Here is an 18,585-nt window from a genome sequence, read left to right on the forward strand (position 1 = left end):
CATCTCAAGACATCAGTCAGGAAGTTAAGGCTTGGTCGCAAATGGGTCTTCCAAATGGACAATGACCCCAAGCATACTTCCAAAGTGTTGGCAAAATGGCTTAAGGACAACAAAGTCAAGGTATTGGAGTGTCCATCACAAAGTCCTAACCTCAACCCTATAGAACATTTGTGGGCAGAACTGAAAAAGCATGTGCGAGCAAGGAGGCCGACAAACCTGACTCAGTTACACCAGCTCTGTCAGGAGGAATCGGCCAAAATTCACCTAACTTATTGTGGGAAGCTTGTGGAAGGCTACCCGAAACGTTTGACCCAAGTTAAACAATTTAAAGGCAATGCTACCAAATATGAATTGAGTGTATGTAAACTTCTGACCAACAGGGAATGCGATGAAAGAAATAAAAGCTGAAATAAATCATTCTCTCTACTATTATTCGGACATTTCACATTCTTAAAATAAAGTGGTGATCCTAACTGACCTAAAACAGTGATTTATTTTTATTTTGAAAAACTGAGTTTAAATGTATTTGGCTAAGGTGTATGTAAACTTCTGACTTCAACTGTAGCCCAATGTTTGTATCACAACTAAAGTTACATAAATAACTCTAAATTAAGCATATAGGAGTAGCTGTTGTCTTTGTTAACTTCTCACCACAGAATAGCCGCATGTGTGCACTCCCTCAAATCGTTTGGAGAAAATATCCTTTCTATTTTATTCAGCTTTGTTCAATTAGATTATTCATACTATAAAATAAAATAAAATAATGCCATGGAATTCTTGTCTGCTAAATGAACTAGTGTAGCCCACAGCCACACAGCATAGGGGCGGCAGGGTAGCCTAGTGGTTAGAGCGTTAGACTAGTAACCGAAATGTTGCAAGTTCAAATCCCCAAGCTAACAAGGTACAAATCTGTCATTCTGCCTTTGAACAGGCAATTAACCCACTGTTCCTAGGCTGTCATTGAAAATAAGAATTTGCCTAGCTAAATAAAAGGTAAAAAAAATTGCCAGATCAGGACCTAACATAAAGACAACTCAGAGTATGATATTCTGTTCTTCTGAAATAGACTACATTTTCTTCATTTCATGCTTCTTTAGACCTGTCTAAAATAAATTATGGATTTATTGTGATGGTGTAGGCTATATTACATGGATTTATTAGACCTTTTAAAATGTAAATGTTCCAATGGTCTGCATCAGTGGCTTGTGGGCTATGCGTGGAAGACAGGAAATGGTAAATGTGTTTATGTTAATTAACGGTCAATTACCGTGAGACCGACAGTTATTTGCTTGACAATCACTGGCTGACGAAATTTCATGACCGCCACAGCCCTAGGAGGAGCCATTTACATGCATATATGTCACATGTAACAAGTGTGTGGAACTGCTGATGGTGGGAAATTAAACTGGCGCAATTGGAGGTGGCGTGAGACTGGCGGAAGGACTGCATTTCCGGGGATCCACAATACCATGTCAATCCTGGAAAATTCTGATACTGTAGGGGAAACTAGAACAGGAACATCCTTACACAACCCTTTGCCAAGGCAATTTGTACCATTCAATTCTTCGAAAGAGGCTAGTGTGAGAGCAAAACTACAAGATTATGTTATACTGTTTATGCATTGAATAGCTTTGATGAGTAATTTCTCATCAAATGTTTGTGTGAACTGAGAGGATCTTAAAAACCTACAGCTGGCATTCCATAGATAACATGTGGTGGGTGTAACCGAGATAGGGATAGCCTGGGGAAGTAGAACATAATTGATATTGTGTCTAATCATCCTTGCATCTGGGAAACGGCACCGGGTACAGATGACCACAGGATAAATCAAAATGTGGCTTATGGTGCCCCCCAATCTGCATGGGAGAGGTGGAACCAGCCATGACTAAGCATTCTTAGTGTATATAAGAAACAGCCTTGTCTGTAAAGTTAGACTCTCGGTCCAATACTCAAAGGTGTTGGGTCGACCAGCCTCATTATTGCAATAATTCATCAATATTGAAAAAAGATGATTGTTTGAAGAAAGGACAAAGTCTCTCTTACCTGATTAGATTATTCCACCACACTAGTGTGTATCCTCCGAGGTATTTAGAGAGCTGAATATTTCGTTTTAGTCATTAGTAAGGCCTTGGACAAAGCACTTCACTTGCATACTTCAAGTGAATGATGATCAGCAGTAATAAATTCATCCTTTGGTCATTAAAATAGTTAATCAATATAATTTGATGAAGCAAAGATACTGCATGTCAAATGTTAACCACCATAGTTCAGGTTAGAATTGGAGGAGGACAATGTATTGGATGTCAACTTCTTCCTAAAGCTGGGTTCACCAGTTGTAACATTCCGCTATAAAGACATTTCATAATCTCAACTAAAGCAATGATACATCAGTTTGAATCAACACATTCTCCAGATTATTTTGTGCCTTGCATATTGGCTAGTTGTCCAAAGATACGGTAGGATGATCCCAACAACTTACCTAAAACATATAAGATGAGAACACCTGGAATGTAGCGTCCTAAGACAGCCAAAAAGGTGCACAAACTGCAGACCAGCAAGCAAAACTAAGATGGGGAAGAAGGAAAGAGAGCAACATTTATTAGGTTGAAACCAGGGCCGGCTCTAGCTTTTTGGGGGCCCTAAGCAAGATTTGGTCCCCCCCCCCCCCCCCCACCTCATGGCAAAACATTTTAGTGGCCCGATCTTCACGGTGGAGAGAAAAACGTATGTGTTAAAGTTAATTTCCTGCAATTCTACACATTTTGCCATGGGGCGTAGAGAACATGATACAGTTTTAAAGTTAAAAGTTATTCTACAAATTTTGTCATGGGGCAAAGATAACAAATGTACACTTTTACAGCTAATTTCCTGCAATTCTACACATTTTGAAATGACTTATGCCGTGTTAATATGATATCTGAGTAAGAATGACTAACAAAATCAATGTGGGTCCCCTGGAGGTTGGGGCCCTTGGGCACGTGCCCTGCCTGCCAGGTCAGTGTTTGGCCATGATTACTACAAGTTTAGATAGCTCGCTAAAAATTGTTAGCTGACATGGCTAATTGAGTGACTGTCAGTGACTGATACAACAAGATAAAAACATTGCTGCAAGGATGAGGAGAGAAGGGACTCAAGTTATATAATTGATTTAGAACTTCACATACAATGCAGGAGTCGTGCTGCATCTAAAATAATTAAAGTCAACTGAGTGTATCAATCATACTTTTCAATTTGGATTAAAGGCAAATACTGAATATCCAGTGATATAAAATAATGCATCAGGCATTACAAACCACATTTGCCTCACCTTGCCTGGATTCTGCTGCTTGAAGGAGGAGGTCTCCTGCAGAAAGAGCTTGAAGCTTGTCCAGGAGTCTGTGACCTGTAGCCCAGCTCCAGATCTGCTGTCCTGGTCCGCATCAATGATCTCCCAGCTAGAGTCAGAGAGAATTAGAATTATCCATCACTGGTGACCACAAGCACAGCCCCTTTCCTCCTGCTAACAAGGTTGTAAAACCATCCTGTGACTTCCCTGGTTAAAAAAAGGATGAGTAAAATAACATAAAAAAAGCCAAATCTGGTATCAGGAGTTTTGTAGCATGTCAATACCATATATTATATCTGTTGTTGGCACAGTCATAGAAATGCATCAAACCAACATCACAGAAGTTGAATCAGTAGTATGTGGGTCATATGAGCACCCCTTCTAGAAACAAGTTGTAAAGGGAAGGTAAGCACCCCAACATGAGAACTGTATCCTACTCCATTTGGGCTATCTGTAGATCATCACATGCTCTGGTATATACTATAAGGTATGGGCGGCAAGTAACTTAGCTGTTAAGAGCGTTGCGCCAGTAACAAAAAGGTCACTGGTTTGAATCCCCGAGCTGACGACGTGGGGGAAAAAAACAGTTGATGTGCCCTTGAGCAAGGCACTTAACCCTAATTGCTACTGTAAGTCACTTTGGATAAGAGCGTCTGCTAAATGACTAAAATGTACATGTCATCAGAGGTGACTTTATAGGCCCTACAGTCACATGCTTTACTGCTACGACATGCCAGGATATAGAGCTGGGGGCCTTGGGATCTGTCAGAATATAACTGGTGGACAGCGTTGCCTCGCAGAAACAGACAGTAACTAGGGTAACCCCCAATGGTTCCAGCTCAACTCAACATAAATAGCAGGCTAGCAGGCCAATTTGGAATACGTTTCAGGGTAAATCACCATGAGATGTAGTCTAAATCGGCCTTTGCTGCTATTTATGTTGCTGAGCTGTAACCCTTGTAACCCTAGTTCGAGCTGAAGCCATAGTTCATGTTTGTTTTTCTGACTCTCTGTCTGTTCAAAAATACAATCAATCTCACTAAAATTTGTGATTGTGATTTAATTTGTAACTTTTCTTCAACAATGTGTGACTAGTAATGCATTGCTCAGTTTACTTAGTGGCAATCAACAGTTGAAACAATAATACAGTGTTTTCCCCACTCCTGTTTCGGTAAAAAGCTGAGGGATGGAGCTTGAGAAATGTAACCACTCTCAAATTCATAGACAGAGCTATGGATGCAATGACTAACCATCCATATAAAATGTACAGTTTTAATCATGTTTTGAAGCTATATAGTGTTTGTTTACATTTATTTTGTTAACAAACAGAGTAAAACAAGCTAAAACAATGTTCTGATGGGGTACGACAGTTGAACTAAGCTCATGAGGCATTTATATGTTATATTCTTCAAGAATCAATGGGTACATATCATACATTTTTAAGTCCAAAAATGGGCTGATTACCCCTTTAACTTTAGTCAAATAATCGCCACCTTATAACACACATTGCTGAAGAATATACACAAATTGCTGTAGTTGTTACCGGAAATGAGCCGTTAACATTCTAGCTGCTCTGTAAATTAGTTTGGTTCAGTGCCTAGAGGATTGAATACATCAGTGAAGGTAAAGGTGAGTTTTGCTTTGATGTGTAACAAAATGAATAATGTTTGAGTAGAGAGAGTTGGAGAAGGGGATGAGCAGTAGAGCAAACTTATCTGTTAGTTTATTTCGCATAAAAACATAGGGAAGTAAGTAGGGCTGTTGTGGTGACAGTATTACTGCCACACCGGCAGTCACGAGTCATGAAGGCAGTCAAATTCCACGATAATTAGACTTCTCCAAGCTCTGATGCTGCTGATGGTCATTAGTAGCCTACAAAATTTGCTAAATCTAATCAAACACTTCATGAGAGTCCATGAACTCATGTTGCGCAACAATTCTACAGGAGTTACAATTGTGGGAGAAAACGAGGATCCCATCAGCTTTCTATAGGCTAGGCCTACTATATTTATTTCTCAACTTTCCTAATATTAAACACATTGCTTATCTTTACAACAAGAGACAGTAACTAGGGTAGCCTACCTGACTAGCATGAAAAGCATCCTCCATTAGCTATTTAAGTGCATAGATGACATGTCTTTTTTTCCCATTGCCCGTTTCGATACAGGTGCATGATAATGGTCCATTCTAAATCAAAACAAATTTCACACATATATTATTTAGTATATGTAAAGACAAGATAAATAAATAATCGTCTGATGGGTGACGATATTAGCTTATCACTTGTGAATTATATATTATCACTTGTGAATGATGCCCAGCGTAAGAAACAATGCCTTTTTTTGAGACTTTTTCTAATCATAGCACACCTCATGTAGCCTAGCCCATAGGCCTATATGTTTTAATAAAGTGGCCAAATATCTTCTTAAAATTAAGCAAATTCATCCGCTTTACAAGGGGTATAGAGCCCTGGCATATAAACTCACACACTGCTTATAAGGTTTTCACCATAAAAATGCACCTTCATAATAAAAGTATTACATGCATGATTGCATTTGCGGTCACTTTTGATAATGGTGTTTTCTGCTAATGGAACATTCGCGCTTATAGCATATTTGTCACAGCTGTCTGAAGAATGGGATCAAAGCGCAGCGTGTGTATCGTTCCACATTTTATTTTCACTGTGAAACTATGCAAGATATACAAATCAACTAAAAAACTAAAACAACAAACCGTGACGAAGAGGTGCAACATACACTAACTCAAAAACAATCTTCCACAAAACCAGGTGGGAAAAACAAATACTTAAGTATGATCTCCAATTAGAGACAACGATGAGCAGCTGCCTCTAATTGGAGATCATCCCAAAAAACGACAACATAGAAATACAAAAACTAGAACATAACAACAGAAAATTTAAACTAGAAAAAACCCCTGTCATGCCCAGACCTACTCTACCATAGAAAATAACATCTTTCTATGGTCAGGACATGACAATATTACCATGTGTGCATTGCTGCACTTATAATGTGTAGAAATTGCCTAATAGGTCATCAACATTTTAAGCTAAACGTTCTGATCTGCTGTGTCAGCCACATTGCATAAAAAAAGGGTTTTGATGCTAGTGGTTGTATTAATTTGGGATCTATCGCATCCCACAACTGTCCCAGACTATGTTTGGAATATTTATTTCTCGCACAGAATAGAATGGGTCGACTTTTGTACTATGGGGAATTGTAGATTGACATAGGCTAGTGGTTTCGTTGTTCGTTAGGCCTACTCATCATGTTGGTTGACAATGTGGAATGTGGAACGTTCTTCCAATATCTTCAATATGCACCTCGGAATTGGATAAGGACGCGCGCAAATTGCGTCCCCGATGTGTCTGTCTTCACTTGTAGCCTGCAAGAAATACCCGATTTACATGATGGAGAGCCATGTGAGTGAGAAATGCTTCGGATTGCAGAGCACACTCAGGGAGAAGGGCACAACGCAGCACTCCAGGCCTCAAAAGGCAGGAATTCTTTTAGGGTGCATTACGGCCACAAAGGGGATGCCGCCGTGAAATTCGAGGCATTATCAAGTGCTTGTCAAATTGTGAATGAGAGGCTATTGGAGTGTGTACAGCCTGCGCAAAAAAACTAAGCAGAGCTCATGCCTTTCAAGTGACTTTTTTCAAATCATCATTAGAGTCACATCATGCAACCTTACAATGTATTAAAAATCAAAACATATAGCCCAACGTTTGTAGAACAACGAAAAGTTACATTAATAACTCTAAATTAAGGATATAGGAGTACCTATTTATTTGTTAACCACTCAACACAGAATAGCCGCATGTGTGCACTCCCTCAAATCGTTTGGAGAACATATTTATATTTTATTCAGCTTTGTCCAATTGTATTTTTCATACTATAAAATAATGCCACGGAATTATAAGAAAATATTGTCTGCTAAATTAACTACTGTAGCCCACAGCCATTTGGCATAGCCACATCAGGACAACTCAGAGTATGCTATTATTTTCTTCTGAAATAGACTACATTTTCTTCATATCATGCTTCTTTAAACCTGTCTAAAATAAATAATGGATTTATTGTGAAGGTGTAGGCTATATTACATGGACTTACAAGACTTTTTAAAATGGCTTGTAGGCTATGTGTAGAAGCCAGGAGATGCTAAATGTGTTTATGTTAATTAATGGTCAATTACTGTGAGACCGACAGTTCTTTGCTTGACAATGACCGGCTGATGAAATTTTGTGACCGCCACAGCCCTAGAAGTAAGTCTTCAGCACACCTACCCTTTAGCTAACTTGTGGGATACAGTCAATTTTGGCATGACACTGGTATTGGCATGCACCACTGATCCTGCACTGTACATAGTCAGCATACACACTGAAGGTACTCTCTAGTGATACCACAATAATCTACTGGTGCATAAGGACAGTGACAAAGGGACTATATCTGTGGGTCAACTTTCAACAGGGTCAGTGTTGGACAGCTAGAATCGGGGGGTGTCAGAAGGGGGCTTATCGGATTAAATAACAATGGCAAAATGTTAAAGTGTTGGCGGAGGCCACATGTCTTGTGAAAGCAGCTGTCCTGGACACTGGTGGTGTGAAATCACTTACAGTCACCATCAAGATCTGGTTGCGTCCCAGAACAGGCACATTCTCTTTTGACAGGTCGTCATTGTAAATAAGAATTTGTTCTTAATGCACTTACGTGTATAAATAAAAGGTGATTTGTTAAAAATAAATCATTCTCGCCACTTAACACTGCTTTGAGGCTCCCGCCTTAATTTAAAGTGGGTAGTCTTAAACCAGAAAGGGCCATAAACATAGCAAAGAGGCAATAGTGGCGAAAAGCATCAAATGCAGATGACTTAAAGGGAAACTTTAATTAGACACATTTTATAAACTGTAAGTCACATGAATAAATGTGTTATGATCCGTATCAGAAAGTATTCACACCCCTTGACTTTTTGCACATTTTGTTGTGTTACAGCCTGAATTTCAAATGGATTAAATTGATATTGACTGGCCTACACACAATACCCAATGATGTCAAAGTGGAATTATTTTTTTCGAAATGTTTATAAATGTATTAAAAGGAAAATCTGAAATGTCTTCATTCAATAAGTATTAAAGTATGTGGACACCTGCTCGTCGAACATCTCATTCCAAAATCATGGGCATTAATATGAAGTTGGTTCCCCCTTTGCTGCTACAACCACCTCCACTCTTCTGGGAAGGCTTTCCACTAGATGTTGGAACATTGCTGCTGGGACTTGCTTCCGTTCAGCCGCAAGAGCATTAGTATGGTCAGGCACTGATGTTGGGCGATTAGGCCTGGCTCGCAGTAGGCATTCCAATTCATTCCAAAGGTGTTCGCTGGGGTTGAGGTCAAGGCTCTGTGCAGGCCAGTCAAGTTCTTCCACACCGATCTCGACAAACCATTTCTGTATGGACCTCATTTTTTTCCACTGGAGTTTTGTCATGCAGAAACAGGAAACAGCCTTCCTCAAACTGTTGCCACAAAGTTGGAAGCACAGAATCGTCTAGAACAGTGGTTCCCAACCTTTTTTGGGTTCTGTACTACTAAAACACTTTGACCTGCCTGAAGTACCCCCTCATGCATTTCCGACCGGTGTGATTCCTAGATTTGCTGTAAATTTGACAAAAAGGTGGTTTACACACCCAGTCAAGTTTGGCAGACTTGTTTTCAGTGTCAGGGAAGTAGGAGTTGAACTCACTGTTGAGTTTGGATAAATGTGAGCTTACTATTTGCACTATTGTCAACATCACCTGTTAAAAGAGGTGTCAAGCTGCTGAAAACAACTTACTTCCCCATCTTCACATTTCCTCTCCCAGAGTTAGATCTTCTTCATGAATCCACACACTTTGTCATACATCTTTAGGATGTGTGTGTCTACCTTGCAGAGTTCGATTCAGGTTGTTCAGTTTGCTCAACACATCAGCAAGATTGGCAAGGCAGGCTCTCCAGTCTGTGTCCTCAAACACATCCACAAGGGGGTGTGTAATGCTCAGACAGAAAATCACTTAGTTCGGCACACAGCTCAAAAAGCCTCTAGCATTTCCCTCTGGATAGCCAACGGACATCGGTGTGAAGCCGTAGCTGCTTGTGCTCAGTCCCACTGTCATTACAGAGCCTTTCAAACAATCGGTGATTCAGAAGCCTGGACTTGATAACGTGAATCACTTTCACTGCGTCATTCAAAACATCATGTAACTCAGTACTCATTCTCTTGCTAGCCAATGCCTCTCTGTGAATGATACAGTGGGATTTATCTTTATTTGGGTAATTCATAATTTCACTCTCCCAGACATTGATGCAGCACGATCCATGAATACAGGATTTCCAATCCAGATTGTGCTCTGAGAAAAAGCTGTCAATAACGTGAAACACATTCTCACCTGAAGTTCTCCCCGTTAGCTTCTTGCAGAACAGAATGTGCTCATTAATTTACGAAATGTCTTTGTATTGCACAAACGCAATCAACTGGGCTTCCCCACTGACATCAGTTGATTCGTCCAACTGCAGAGAAAATGGACCGGAATTATTATAGTTTTTTCACCAATTGATAAATAATATCAACGCCCATGTCATCGACACTACGGCACACCATGTTATTTGACAATGGTACAGCCTTCAGCTCATCAGCATCATAGCTTCTGTGAGGATAACAGCAGCAGGCAGTCTAGCGCGTGGAGCAAAGGATCACGTGCACTTGGCACGAGCAGAGGATCAAACATTGAGCCAAGAGGCCAGGTAGACAGAGCATTGCTCACACCCCAAAACTAAAGTAAAAAACTAGGCCTATAAAATATGAAATAACTAGAGATTTCTCACCAGTGACCTCAGTAAATGTTTTTCTGCCTATTCAAATTTAATTAAATATATTTTTTGTGGGGTAATACTCTTCCCTTTTTTTTCCCTTCACATTTTTGAAAATCTTCCCACCTGGGGACTGCCCACGTACCCCTAGGGGTACCCGTACCCCCGGTTGGGAAACACTGGTCTAGAATGTGATTGTATGCTGTAAAGTTAAGATTTCCCTTCACTGGAACTAAGGGGCCTAACCCGAACCATGAAAAACAGCCCCAGACCAATATTCCTCCTCCACCAAACTTTACAGTTGGCACTATGCATTGGGGCAGGCAGTGTTCTCCTGGCATCCGCCAAACCCAGATTAGCCAGATGGTGTCAATTAGCAAGATGGCGCCAACAGAGATGGTCGCCTCGCTTCGAGTCCTTAGGAAATTATGCAGTATTTTGTTTTTTTTATGTATTATTTCTTTGTTAGCCAAGAAAATCTTAAGTGTTATTACGTACAGCCGGGAAGAACTATTGGATATAAGAGTGACGTCAACTTACATTACAACCAGGAATACGACTTTCCCGAAGCGGATCCTTTGTTGAGACCATCACCCAGGATATTGGATCTAATCCCAGAGGCTGACCCAAAACAACGTCGCCGCAGAAGGGGTAGAGGGAGCGGCCTCCTGGGAAGACTTCGGACTATACCCACCACTTCTGAGTATATTACTCGCCAATGTCCAGTCTCTAGACAACAAGATGGATGAAATTAGGGCAAGGGTTGCCTTCCAGAGAGACATCAGAGATTGTAACATTCTCTGCTTCACGGAAACATGGCTCTCTCGGTATATGTTGTCAGAGTCGGTACAGCCACCGAGTTTCTTCATGCGTCGCACCGACAAAATTAAACATCTCTCTGGGAAGAAGAAGGGCGGGGGTGTATGCTTCACGATTAACGACTCATGGTGTAATCATAACAACATACAGGAACTCAAGTCCTTTTGTTCACCTGACCTAGAATTCCTTACAATGAAATGCACATTATCTCCCAAGAGAATTCTCTTCGAGTATATCCCCCCCAAGCAGATACCACGATGGCCCTCAAGGAACTTCACTCTATGTAAACTGGAAACCATATATCCTAAGGCTGCATTTATTGTAGCTGGGGATTTTAACAAAGCTAATTTGAGAACAAGGCTACCTAAATTCATTCAGCACATTGACTGTAGCACGAGCGCGGGCAATACACTGGACCACTGCTACTCTAACTTCCGCGATGCATACAAGGCCCTCCCCCGCCCTCCCTTCGGCAAATCCGATCACGACTCCATTTTGCTCCTACGGTCCTACAGAAAACTCAAACAGGATGTACCCGTGACTAGAACAATTCAACACTGGTCTGACCAATCGGAATCTACACTTCAAGATTGTTTTGATCACGCAGACTGGGAAATGTTCCGGGAAGCCTCAGAGAATAACATTGAATTATATGCTAACTCGGTGAGTTATAAGGAAGTGCATTGGAGATGTTGTACCCACTGTAACCATTATAACCTACCCTAACCAGAAACCGTGGATAGATGGCGGCATTCGCGCAAAACTGAAAACGCGAAGCACCGCATTCAACCATGGAAAGATGACTAGGAATATAAACAGCATAGTTATTCCCTCCCAAGTCAATCAAACAAGCGAAATGTTGGTATAGGGACAAAGTGGAGTCGCAATTCTATGGCTCAGACACGAGACATATGTGGCAGGGTCTACAGGCAATTACGGACTACAAAAGAAAAACCAGCCACGTCACGGACACCGTCTTGCTTCCAGACAAACTAAAACACATTCTTTGCCCACTTTGAGGATAATACAGTGCCACCGACGCGGCCCGCTACCAAGGACTGCGTGCTCCCCCTGTCCTTCTCTGTGGCCGATGTGAGTAAGACATTTAAATGTGTTAAGCCTCGCAGGGCTGCTGGCCCAGACGGCATCCCTAGCCGCGTCTTCAGAACATGCACAGACCAGCTGGCTGGTGTGTTTACAGACATATTCAATCGCTCCCTATCCCAGTCTGCTGTCCCTACGTGCTTCAAGATGTCCACCATTGTTCCTGTGCTCAAGAAGGCAAAGATAACTGAACAAAATGACTATCGCCCCGTAGCACTCACTTCTGTCATCATAAAGTGCTTTGAGAGACTAGTCAAGGATCATATCACCTCCACGATACCTGCCACTCTAGACCCACTTCAGTTTGCATACCGCCACAACAGGTCCACAGACGATGCAATCGCCATCACGCTGCACACTGCCCTATCCCATCTGGACAAGAGGAATACCTTTGTAAGTATGCTGTTCATTGACTACAGGTCAGCATTTAACACCATAGTAACCTCCAAGCTCATCATTAAGCTTGAGGCCCTGGGTCCCAACCCCGCCCTGTGCAATTTGGTCCTGGACTTTCTGACGGGCCGCCCCCAGGTGGTGAAGGTAGGAAACAAAATCTCCCCTTCGCTGATCCTCAACACTGGGGCCCCATAAGGGTGCGTCCTCAGCCCCCTCCTGTACTCCCTGTTCACCCCTGATGGCACGGCCATGCACGCCTCCAACTCAATCATCAAGTTTGCAGACGTCACAACAGTAGCGGGCTTGATTACCAACAACGACGAGACAGGGAGGAGGTGAGGGCACTCCGAGTGTGGTGTCAGGAAAACAACCTCTCACTCAACGTCAACAAAGGAGATGATCGTGGACTTCAGGAAACAGCAGAGGGAGTACCCCCCAATCCACATCACGGGAAAGTAGTGGAGAAGGTGGAAAGTTTTAAGTTGCTCGGCGTACACATCACGGACAAACTGAAATGGTCCACCCACACAGGAGGCTGAATAAATTTGGCTTGTCACCTAAAACCCTCACAAACTTTTACAGATCCACAATTGAGAGCATCCTGTCGGGCTGTATCACCGCCTGGTACGGCAACTGCACTGCCCTCAACCGCAAGGCTCTCCAGGGGGTGGTGCGGTCTGCACAACGCATCACCGGGGGCAAACTACCTGCTCTCCAGGACATATTACTGCACTGTCGGAACTAGAAGCAGAAGCATTTCGCTGCACTTGCATTAACATCTGCTAACCATGTGTATGTGACCAATAAAATTAGATTCGATTTTTGTAGTGTGATTCATCACTCCAGCGAATGCGTTTCCACTGCTCCAGAGTCCAATGGGGGTGAGCTCTACACCACTACAGCCAACACTTGGCATTGCACCTGGTGATCTTAGGCTTTTGTGCGGCTACTCCACCATGGAAACCCATTTCATGAAGCTCCCGACGAACAGTTCTTGTGCTGACGTTGCTTCCAGAGGCAGTTTGGAACTCGGTACCGAGTGTTGCAACTGAGGACAGACAATTTGTACGCGTTAGGCGCTTCAGCACTCGGCAGTCCCGTTCTGTGAACTTGTGTGGCCTATCACTTCCCGGCTGAGCCGTTGTTGCTCCTATACATTTCCGCTTCAGAAAAACAGCACTTACAGTTGACCGGAGCAGCTCTAGCAAGGCAGAAAGTTTTACAAACTGACTTGTTGGAAAGGTGGCATCATATGATGGTGCCATGTTGAAAGTCAATGAGCTCTTCAGTAAAGCCAGTGTTTGTGTATGGAGATTACATGGCTGTGTGCGTGATTTTATACACTTGTCTGCAAAAGGTGTGGCTGAAATAGCCAAATCCACTAATTTGAAGGTATGTCCATATACTTTTGTATATACCTCTAGCTGTCATAGTAAACTGAGGATGGATCAACTACATTGTAGTTACTCCACAATACTAACCTAAATGACAGAAAAGAAGCTTGTAAAGTAATACTGCAAAAATAATGTGTCAAAGCAATTCAGTTTTTGTCCTGCATAGTGTCATGTTTGCAGCAAATACAATAACTGAGTACCACTACATATTTTCAAGCATAGTGGTGGCTGCATTATGTTATGGGCATGCTGATAATCGTTAAGGACTGGGGAGTTTTAAAGGATAAAGAAACAGAGCTAAGCACAGGCAAAATCCTAGCGGAAAACCTGGTTTAGTTTGCTTTCCACCCAACACTGGGAGATGAATTCACCTTTCAGCAGGACAATAACCCAAAACACAGGGCCAAATCTACCCCTGGAGTTGCTTACCAAGAAGACAATGAATGTTCCCGAGTGGCCGAGTAACAGTTTGGACTTAAATCTACAGTGCATTTGGAAAGTATTCAGACCCCCTTGACTTTTTACACATTGTTACTAAAGCAGTATTCTAAAATTGATTAAATTGTTATTTTTTTCCTCATCAATAACCCATAATGACCAAGCAAAAAACAGGTTTAGAAATGGTTGCAAATTTATTAACAAAAAGGAAATATTACATTTACATAAGTATTCAGACCATTTACTCAGTAATTTGTTGAAGCACCTTTGGCAGCGATTACAGCTTCAAATCTTCTTGGGTATGATGCTGCCAACACCATGCTTCACCGTAGAGATGGTGCCAGGTTTCCTCCAGACGTGACGTTTGGCATTCAGGCCAAATAGTTCAAACTTGGTTTCATCAGACCAGAGAATCTTGTTTCTCATGGACTGAGAGTTCTTCAGGTGCCTTTTGACAAACTCCAAGCGGGCTGAGGAGTGGCTTCCGTCTGGCCACTTTACCATAAAGGCCTGATTGGTGGTGTGCTGCAGAGTTGGTTGTCCTTCTGGAAGGTTCTCCCATCTCCACAGAGGAACTCCGGAGCTCAGAGTAACCAGGTCACCTCCTTGACCAAGACCCTTCTCCCCCGATTGCTCAGTTTGGCCAGCTCCAGGAAGAGTCTTGGTGGTTCCATACATCTTCCATTTAAGAATGGTGGAGGCCACTGTGTTCTTGGGGACCTCCACTGCTGCAGAAATATTTTAGTACCCTTCCCCAGATCTGTGACTCGACACAATCCTGTCTCAGCGCTCTACCGACAATTATTTCGACCTCATGGCTTGGTTTTTGCTCTGACAAGCACTGTCAACTGTGGGACCTTATATAGAGAGGTGTGTGCCTTTCCAAATCATGTCCAATCAATTGAATTTACCACAGGTGGACTCCAATCAAGTTGTAGAAACATCTCAAGGATGATCAATAGAAACAGGATGCACCTGAGCTCAATTTTGAGTCTCATAGCAAAAGGACTGAATACTTATCAAAATAATGTATTTCTGTTTAGTTTTTTATTGCAAAAATATAAAAAATGTGTTTTCGCCTTGTCTTCATGGGGTATTGTGTGAAGATTGATTAGGAATAAAATGTATTTAATCAATTTTACAATGAGGCTGTAACTTAAGAAATGTGGAAAAAGGGAAGGGGTCTGAATTCTTCCAGAATGCACTGTACTTGAAAATCTATGGCAAGACCTGGAAATGGTTGTCTAGCAATTATCATCAGCTTGAAGAATTTTCAAAAGAATAATGAGCAAATGTTGCACAATCCAGTGGTGGAAAGCTCTTAGTGACAAAATTCACAGCTGTAATCGCTGCCAAAGGTGATTCTATTACGTATTGACTCAGGGGGTTGAATAGTTATGTAATGAAGATACTTTGGTGTATGTGGACACCCCTTCAAATGAGTGGATTCAGCTATTTCAGCCACACCCATTGCTGACAGTTGTATAACATTTATCACACAGTCATGCAATCTCCATAAACAAACATTGGCAGTAGAATGGCCTAACTGAAGAGCAGAGTAACTTTCAATGTGGCACCGTCATTGAATGCCACCTTTCTAACAAGTCAGTTCTTTACATTTCTGCCCTGCTAGAGCTTCCCCGGTCAACTGTAAGTGCTGTTATTGTGAAGTGGAAACATCTAGAGGTAGGCCACATAAGCTCACAGAACGGGACCACCGAGTGCTGAAGCGTGTAATGCATAAAAATTGTCTGTCTCTCGGTTCCAACACTCACTACCGAGTTCCAAACTGCCTCTGGAAGCAACGTCAGCACAATAACTGTCTGATGGAAGCTTCAGGAAATGGGTTTCCAAGGCTGAGCAGTCGCAAACAAGCCTAAGATCCCCATGAACAATGCCAAGAATCGGCTGGAGTGGTGTAAAGTTCGCCACCATTGGACTCTGGAGCAGTGGAAACGCATTCCCCTGAGTGATAAACTTCACCGTCTGACAGTCCGAGGGACGAATCTGGGTTTGGTGGATGCCAGGAGAACGCTACCTGTCCCAATGCATAGTGTCAACTGTAAAGTTTGGTGGAGGAGGAATAATGGTCTGGGGCTGTTTTTCATGGCTCGGGCTAGGCCCCTTAGTTCCAGTGAAGGGAAATCTTAACATTACAGCATACAACGCTCACCCAGAGGTGGCGCTCCTAGTAGTCGGGGACTTTAATGCAGGGAAAATTAAATCCGTTTTAATTAGTTATCCATGTGGTGCCAGGATAACAACCTCGAGAGCATCCTGACTGGTTGCATCACTGCCTGCTATGGCAACTTCTCAGCCTTCGACCGCAAGGCACTACAGAGGGTAGCGTGTAAGGCCGAATACATCACTGGGGCCAAGCTTCCTGCCATCCAGGACCTCTATATCAGGCTGTGTCAGAGGAAGGCCCTAAAATTGTCAAAGACTCCAGCCACCCTAGTCATAGACTGTTCTCTCTGCTACCGCACGGCAAGCTGTACCGGAGCGCCAAGTCTAGGTTAAAAAGGCTTCTTAACAGCTTCTACCCCCAAGCCATAAGACTCCTGAACATCTAATCAAATGGCTACCCAGACTATTTGCACCCCCCTTTGTTTATGCTGCTGCTACTCTCTGTATATTATCCATGCATTGTTACTTTAACTCTACCTACATGTATATATTACCTCAATTACCTCGACTAACCTGTGCCCCCGCACATTGACTCTGTACCGGTACCCCCTGTATATAGCCTCGCTACTGTTATTTTACTGCTGCACTTTAATTATTATTTTTTACTTATCTATTTTTTACTTAACACTTATTTTTCTTAAAACTGCATTGTTGTTTAAGGGCGTGTAAGTAAGCATTTCACTGTAAGGTGTTGTATTCGGCGCATGTGACAAACTTTGTATTTCTCTTCCACTTTGACATTATGTAACCGATGTGAAATGGCTAGCGGAGGTGTGCACTAATAGCGTTTCAATCGGGTGACGTCACTCGCTCTGAGACCTGAAGTAGTTGTTCCCCTTGCTCTGAAAGGGCCGTGGCTTTTGTGGCGCGATGGGTAACGATGCTTCGTGGGGTGTCAGTTGTTGATGTGCGCAGAGAGTCCCTGGTTCAAGCCCAGGTTGGGGCGAGGAGAGGGACGGAAGCTATACTGTTACAATTACATAGTATTTTGTGTAGATCGTTGACAAAAAAAATTACAATTAAATCCTTTTTAGTCCCACTTTGTAACACAACCACATTTTGAAAAAGTCAAAGGGTGTGAATACTTTCTGAAGGCACTGTATATCTGTTTGGGTTTACCAGGATTTGCATGGCGTACTCTCATGAATGGTCTCTCCATCTCTCAAGGTGTCCTTGCTCAAGGAGTAGGATAGTGGATAGGCAATAGGTACTAAAGTGCTATGACCCCAAGAACCCTAACACCGTGCCCTTAAACACTAATTGCGTTGACAGATGCAGTTACTGAACACTTCCTAACTCTTTACAAATCTCCACCACTTTAATCTGACATTTTCTAATGACAGGAAAGTAGGTCGAGCTTTACGAGCCGCTCGTAATGAAATACCCCATGTGACCCTGGAAAGCCTGACAACTGTATCACAATTTATTAGCTTCAAGGCAATTCCAAGGCATAGAGCAGGTGAAAAATGTGAGATGAAACTACATTACCCAGCATGCCTTTCAGAAAATCTCTCTTTGTTTGTCGTGGGAGCGTTTGTCAGATGATGGAGAATTGGCATCGCTGGACCTCAGCTCTCAAGGAAAAGGCTTGGCTTTCAAAGCCAGCGCAACACAGGATTCCTTGGCAGGCTGCGGACATCTATTAACTGAAGTTCATTTGAGCGGTGCCCTTTCCCAGCTCGTTACCCTCTCTCACAAACCCACCTTCCACCCCCACACAGCTGTCCCTTTCCCATTTGTTTTGGTTGCTGAGATTTTTCAAATATCCACCTTAATGCACCCCTTTGCCTGCTTCCCCCTTAAGCTCCATTCTAGGGCTGGGTGGTATACTATATTTTACAATATACCACTATTGATGCACGGACTGGTTTGAGTTTTTACATTACCTTCTATAACGGTATTTGAATGTTTGAATTGTTACATTTTATACGCCGTGTGTAATAGTTTTATAGTTTACATCGCAACTTGAGTCATCCCTCTCTGCTCTCTCTCTCTCTCTCTCCACGCCGCTTTCCACACAGACCTAGTCCCACCCCCTGTCACTCAAGGAGCGCATTAGTTG

At 42.4% G+C, this 18,585-nt stretch overlaps 1 protein-coding gene across 2 annotated transcripts in view; it reads right to left on the reverse strand.

Moving 5' to 3' along the window:
- The window catches only part of retreg1 (reticulophagy regulator 1), a 77,229-nt gene that overhangs the window by 10,046 nt on the left and 48,598 nt on the right, over nucleotides 1-18,585 (reverse strand). For both annotated transcript variants that reach the window (XM_014139110.3, XM_014139112.3), the window contains 2 exons: nucleotides 3,308-3,434; nucleotides 2,480-2,564 (listed from right to left, as the gene is read on the reverse strand). In XM_014139110.3, the coding sequence (XP_013994585.1) occupies nucleotides 2,480-2,564; nucleotides 3,308-3,434 (212 nt within the window). The remainder of the gene's footprint in view (nucleotides 1-2,479; nucleotides 2,565-3,307; nucleotides 3,435-18,585) is intronic.

The sequence above is a fragment of the Salmo salar genome, chromosome 14 (assembly GCF_965601325.2).
Source record: "Salmo salar chromosome 14, fSalSal1, whole genome shotgun sequence".
NCBI classification, from domain to species: Eukaryota; Metazoa; Chordata; class Actinopteri; order Salmoniformes; family Salmonidae; genus Salmo; species Salmo salar.